Source organism: Sapajus apella, unplaced genomic scaffold, assembly GCF_009761245.1.
Source record: "Sapajus apella isolate SASKATOON/1434 unplaced genomic scaffold, GSC_monkey_1.0 scaffold56, whole genome shotgun sequence".
Classification (NCBI taxonomy): domain Eukaryota; kingdom Metazoa; phylum Chordata; class Mammalia; order Primates; family Cebidae; genus Sapajus; species Sapajus apella.
The window spans coordinates 15,450,690-15,457,775 of NW_022436996.1; the positions used below are offsets into that span (position 1 = coordinate 15,450,690).

At 40.6% G+C, this 7,086-nt stretch overlaps 1 protein-coding gene across 1 annotated transcript in view; it reads right to left on the reverse strand.

Moving 5' to 3' along the window:
* The window catches only part of LOC116528012 (probable maltase-glucoamylase 2), a 119,348-nt gene that overhangs the window by 50,842 nt on the left and 61,420 nt on the right, over positions 1 to 7,086 (reverse strand). Inside the window, 5 exon segments of the mRNA XM_032245204.1 lie at positions 1,503 to 1,628; positions 2,100 to 2,212; positions 2,673 to 2,769; positions 3,654 to 3,822; positions 4,858 to 5,012. Coding sequence (XP_032101095.1) covers positions 1,503 to 1,628; positions 2,100 to 2,212; positions 2,673 to 2,769; positions 3,654 to 3,822; positions 4,858 to 5,012 — 660 coding nt within the window.

Sequence of the window (7,086 nt, forward strand, 5' to 3'; positions counted from 1 at the left end):
AAGAGAAAGAAAAAGCAAGGAACAAAAGGAAGGAAGGGGAGGGAGGGAGGGAGGGAGGAAGGAAGGAAGGAAGGAAGGAAGGAAGGAAGGAAGGAAGGAAGGAGGGAGGGAAGAAAGGAAGGAAGGAAGGAAGGAAAGAAGGGAGGGAGGGAGGAAGGAAGGAAAGAAGAAACAAAGGGCATTCAGAGGAAGTCAAACTATTCATATTTGCAGGTGACATGATCCTATATCTAGACAGTAGATCTTGTCACCTAGACAAGATCCTATATCTAGAAAACTCCATCATCTCAGCCCAAAAGTTAGTTAAGCTGATAAGCAGCTTCAGCAAAGTCTCTGTATACAAAATCAATGTACAAAATTCTCTAGCATTTCTATACACCGCCAACAGTCAAGCCTAGAGCCAAACCACAAATGAACTCCCATTCATAATTGCCACAGATAAAAATCCTAGGAATACAGCTAACCAGGGAGGTGAAAGATCTCAACAAAGAGAACTACAAACCACTGTTCAGAGAAATCAGAGATGACACAAACAAATGGAAACACATGCTCAGAGATAGGAAGAATCAGTATCCTTAAAATGACCATACTGTCTAAAGCAATTTATAAATTCAATGCTCTTCCCATTAAACTACCATTGACATTCTTCACAGAACTAGAAAACTATTTTAAAATTCATATGGAACCAAAAAAGAGCCCGAAAAGCCAAGGCAATGCTAAGCAAAAAGAAGAAAGCTGGAGGCATCAGTCTACCCCACTTCAAACTATACTACAGGGCTACAGTAATCAAAACAGCATGGTACTGGTACAAGAACAGACATATAGACCAATGTGAAAGAATTGAGAACACAGGAACAAGACAGTACACCTACAACTATCTGATCTTTGACAAACCTGACAAAAACAAGCAATGGGGAAAGGACTCTCTATTCAATAAATAGTGCTGTGATAACTGGCTAGCCATATGCAGAATGGAAACTGGACCCCTTCCTTACACCAACATATAAGAACTACATTATTTTATAGCTTTCCTGAATGTCTATCTCTCTCTACCCAGCACCAACCCACGTTTCTGCATATGAAACTTACTCAAACCGTGATTGTTGAATAATAACTAAAATGATTAATATTTAGTTGAAAAAAGGAAGTTGCTTCTTTTTAGCCCAAAATTGATAGTTCCCTCCATTGTCTTAAGACTCTAGGTGAAACTTGTTTGGAAAAACAGAGGCTTGTGCATAAGCCAAACTTTGGAAAAGAATAAACCAACATATTATTAATATTGATTACTTTAAGTTGTATCTATGGATTTTTTTCATCCTGTAATTTTCCTATTTTCTAATTTCTGTTTAATAAATATATAGTATCATTGCATACACAAAGAAAAAGAATTCAGCCTGGATTATCAAGTTATCTTTGATAAGAACATCATAGCACTTCTAATATAAAATTAGCCAGAAATTTCTATAACTAATTAAACTTCGGGCTCAGTAAGGGTTTCATACATAGGGAATCTGCGCTGCCACCATTGCATCGTATAAACTGGAGATTTCAGCATCATTCTGGTATCCATAGCGACTCAGCTGGAATCCCAAGGCCCAGTATGGAATCATTGCTGGTCGACCGATCAACTAGAATAAAAAGAAAAATGCATCCAGATAGACTTCCTAGGAAAGAAAAGGTGGTTGACTTATACTTGAATCAAGTTGAGTGTTTCTGCTAAGTACTGTCTAAGAGGCCTCATCCAAGAAAGATAAGAAAGTCCAATAAGTGTGGAGAAACTATGGACATGCAGAATGATAGAAACATTATAATTGAAGTTTTCCTATATTCCAGGGTTTTCATTCTAGGAAATCTGATAATTTGCTGGTTATTACTGATTAGCAATTCTTAGATAGACTGTTCAACAATCTAGAGACATGTGGGATATTAATATGCCTTTATAGACCCATAATACTAAAATATGATTTTCAAAAAAGGCATAATAATCTAGTAGTGACACTGAAGAGTCAAAAGAAAAAATTGGCCTATCTCAGTGCTAATAATGTGGCAATAGTCAATAAATATTTGACAATATATTGATGGACAGAATGGCTTCTAACCTCTGTGTATTGCTGAGTTACAAGTTCAGGGGTTGGCCCCAAAACAATGTAAAAGTCCAAAATCCCTCCTGTGGTGCGGTATGTCAAGGCAGGAGTGGGCTGTAATGTCACATCTGTAAGAAAAACAATATACATGAGGCACATCCTTGGAGTTGTAAATCACCCAGATAGGAAACCTGCTCTAAAATTTGCTTTCTTCACGCTCTCTCTTTGATGTCTGCCTCCTCTAGAAAGTCTTCTCTTATCCATTGGAATCAGAGGTGTATTTGCAGGTACCCCAAATGTAATATGCAACCTCAACAACTTTTAAATATGCTGTGAATGAAAGCCAAAATGTCACAGTAAAATAGGCTATGCCAGAGTAGGAACCACAATTGGTCAAAATTCCATGCCTAAAACCCGATCCAGAGTAATTAATAAATCTTGAATAAATAGATGAGTAAATGGAAAGTCAGTTTATTTGTTCCATTTTCCTTGCCTCCTGAAGGTCTCTATTTCTACTTATAATCCAGGTCAAAATAGAATGGTCACAGCTGTTTCTGGTGGCACATGGGAGCTGTGCCTATGTCTTACCCATAGCATTGCTATTTAGCAGGAGCACTCCGTGGGCACTGCCATCCTCTTCCAGTGCCATGTAGTAAGGGTGGACACCATAGGAATTCTTGTTGTACTGGGAGTCATGAGGGTAAGAAACAAAAAGAAAATTCAAGATATTGTTTTCATACCATAACCCAAACAGCAAACTCTTGCTCATCATTAAAGATTCAGCTCAATGTCATGTTCCTTTGTCGGGCCTTCCTTGACCCTCCCTTTTACTCTAAGTAAAAAGCTGTTTCTTCTCCACTTTGTGCCTTCCTAGTTTATTGTTATATAATTAGGTGATTCCACTGTGCTATTTCTACCTCCATTTCTCTCACTAGCCTATAAGCCTCTGGAGAGCAAAGACAGTACCTTATTAAGTCTGTAGCTGGCCGGGCATGGTGGCTCATGCCTGTAATCTCAGCACTTTGGGAGGCTGAGGCGGGCAAATCACCTGAGATCAGGAGTTCGAGAGCAGCCTGGCCAATATGGTGAAACCCCGTCTCTACAAAAAATATAAATACTAGCCGGACAGGTTGGCACGCACCTGTAGTCCCAGCTACTTAGAAGGCTGAGGCACAAGAATCGCTTGAACCCAGGAGGCAAAGGTTGCAGTGAGCCAAGATTATGCCACTGCACTCCAGCCTGGGAGACAGAGCAAGACTTGGTCTTAAAAAAAAAAAAAAAAAGAAAATCTGTAGCTAAGCACATAGCAATGTGCCTGACACATAGAATATATTAAGTAAAAGTTTGTGAAATAAATAAAATCCATAATTCATAGAGGGAAATATATATATAATATACATATATGCCTTTTAGGGACAAAAGAATGTGACATGTGGCCTATTACAACTGAGAGCAGAATTTATCAGAATAAGATGAAGTTGATGAGCAATGTGTCATATAGAAGCATACGGATTAAAATAGATTTACATTGAGAGAAACTGATTGCTAAACTTATTCCATTGACCCTACCGCAGGTGGCTCATCACGAGCAAACATCCCCCAGGTGTTCCAGTTCATGTCTCTTCTGAAAGTTGTGTGCTCAGTTTCCCCAAAGCCATAGATGTACTGAGAGGGCAGACGTGTAGAAATGGAGAGAAACGTGTCATTGAAGGTGAAGCCGGGGAGTTGAGAATCCCAACTGCAACACAAAAACAGATCACGCTGAGTTGGAGACCACTGGCCAGAGCTCCTTGGAATGTGTTTGAAATGTCTAATTGATTCCAAAGCCTCCTGAATTATTGCACATTTAGATACAGGTTCAAATACTGTGACATGACCCAGATCATAACAATGGCCCCGACTCAGTACCAAAGTTCCATGTTCACATTTCTGTTCTGTGGTTTGTCAGACTGAGAGCTCCTTTTCTGGGAACTTGAGGGCAAAAGCCATGACTCCTTCTATTTATTTCAAGTTTTCAGTGCCTGGCATATCAGCTTGAATAAATATATAAATAAACAAATAGGGTTTAAGCAAATTTTCCAGTGGGAAATTGTGAAAGTCGTAGAACAAGTTCTCTGAATTGGCCAAAGGCCTTGTTACCAGAGAGAACAACAGAGGAAATCACTTGCATAGCCAAAGAGAGAAGACATATATGAGAAGGCAAAGGTGCACATGCAGGTAACAGCGTCTACTGGGATGGGGAACTTCACCCCAAGCAAAATCCAGACCTTCACTTCATTCTATTCAGCAGCAGGACAAGAGATGGGAGATGACAATTCCTTTATGCTTAACATTGCCAAAAGGTTTTAAGGCTTTTGTGTCCACAGAATCAAATATTACAAGAAGCTATTTCTTTCTCCTTTTTAAACTTTGCTCCTCTCTCCTGCCTCTTATTATTTCTTAATGAGTCATAGTATGGAACTCATTTGTATCTTAGGTTATCTGCTGTACTTATTGAGTTTTCTGTTCTACTTAAGAACAATAAGTAGAACATGTATTTTTCTTTCTCTGAAATCAAACAATACTTCATTTCTTTAAAGATGGATTAAGTATTTTTGTTAGTGACTAACCAAAAACAAATTACTCATTAAAGCATGGAAAAATAGATACACTCTTAACAAATGCACACATATTTACACAGAGTCTCTGAGATTAATATTTCACTTGACTTAATTGTAACCACTATAGTTAAATCTAGAACTACTCTAATAAGAGCCAAATAAGTAGTGCTTACATCACAGTGCTGGAGGTTTTGCGTCGAATCTGGATTCCAAAAGGATTGTTCTGAATCCTGACATCATACAGACGGTTTTCAGGGTCATGATCTGGTTGGGGAGGGGTGTTCAGTGGCACTGGGACTTCATACCTTTTATTAGTGGGGTCATAGATCTGGCAAGAAGAGAGAAGAAAGATTTCTGGTAGGGTCTCAGACCTAAAATCCATCATGCTAGCCCATATAATTCAGATTCCATGTTTTTTGGCCAGTTTGCACCTTATCAGTAGACATTGAACATCCCCAAGCGAATGGATGTGAGGCCTGCCTGCCCACCGTGTCCCATACAGATGCTGAAGTTCAAAAATGCCCCAGTAAAATCCATTCAAAGCCAGGGAGGGCTCTTCCTCTAAAGAACTTGTGACAGAAAGATATAGAATGTCATAAATAGAATGTGTGTGTACCTGTTTGTAAGTGTGTGGCATGTAGACATGTATGTGCATAAAACTGTAAAATTGTGTCTATATGCATGTTAGGTATTAAAGAATTGGGTTTTCCTATGGACTCTGAGAACTCCTTGCTGTTTGAGCTTCCAGATGCTGCTCAGCTTTCCCATTCCTAACGTTTCTCTTCTGTATCCACCCCTTGTTCCTACCTACCTATCAGGACTGATGTGTGGGAAGAATAAAAGGAGTGAAAAGTGTTATTCAAGTACAAGGAGTATCACCAACATGAGTGACCATCCTCTTCCTCATGTTATAGCCCCAAATTTATGTTTAGGTAAAGGCTTTTCTTTTTTTTCCTCTTTTGAGACGGAGTCTAGTTCTGTTGCCAGGCTGGAGTGCAGTGACGGGATCTCGACTCACTGCAATCTCCACCTACCAGGTTCAAGCAATTCCCCTGCCTCAGGCTCCTGAGTAGCTGGAACTACAGGCATGCACCACAACGCCCAGCTATTTTTTGTATTTTAGTAGAGACAGGCTTTCATCATGTTGGCTGGGATGGTCTCACTCTCCTGACCTCGTCATCCACCCACCTCGGCCTCCCAAAGTGCTGGGATTACAGGTGTGAACCACAGTGCCCGGCCAGGTGAGTTTTCTAAAGTCCTTCTTGTCAAAATTATGTTTCTTAGACCCAAAGCAGCAGCATTGCCTTTGAGCTTGTTAGGAATGCAGAACCTCAGGCCCTACCACCCCAGATTTTCTGAATTAGAACTCTCATTTTCACAAGCTGCTCCAGTGATTCATGATACCTTAAAATGTGGAAAGCAATGGCTAAAGCTGAGCTGTCCGAGGTGCTGTCCACAAGCCACACGTGGCCTTTGAGTGCCTCACATGTGCTAGTCTGAATTGAGATTCACTGTAAATGCAAAATACACACCAGATTTTGAAGACTTAGTATAATTAGAAGATTGCTTCAAGATGAGATTTGGGTGGGGAAAAAAAGAAAAAAAATTTTTAAATAGAAGATTGCAAAGTGTCTCCATTAAATTTTGATTTCAAGGTGAAATGATAATATTTTTAGGACATTGATTAAATATTATTAAAATTCATTTCACTTTTAAAATATACATTTAAAAATGCATCTACTGGAAAATATGCATGGCTCACATCGTATTTCCAGTAAATGTTCTTTTTAAATGTTCATAGCAGTGGGTCTCAAAGTGTGGCCTCTTGACCTGCAGCATCAGCCTCACCTGAGAGCTTGTTAGAAATGCAAATTCTCAAGGCCGGGCACAGTGGCTCATGCTTGTAATCCCAGCACTTTGGGAGGCTGAGGCAGGTGGATCACCTGAGGTCAGGAGTTCAAAACAAGCCTGGTCAACATGGTGAAACCCCGTCTCTACTAAAAATACAAAAAAGTATTCAGGCATGATGGTGGGCACCTATAATCCCAGCTACTCGAGAGGCTGAGGCAGGAGAATTGCTTGAACCAGGGAGGCGGAGGTTGCAGGGAGCCGAGATCTCACCACTACACTCTGGCTTGGGCAACACGAGCAAAACTCCATCTCAAAAAAAAAAAGCAAGAAGGAAGGAAGGAAGGAAGGACAGAAGGAGGGAGGGAGGGAGGGAGGGAAGAAGGAAGGAAGGAGGGAAGGAAGGAGGGAAGGAGGGAAGGAAGGAAGGAGGGAGGGAGGGAGGGAGGGAGGGAAGAAGGAAGGAAGGAGGGAAGGAAGGAGGGAAGGAGGGAAGGAAGGAGGGAAGGAAGGAGGGAGGGAGGGAGGGAGGGAGGAAGGAAGGAGGGAAGGAA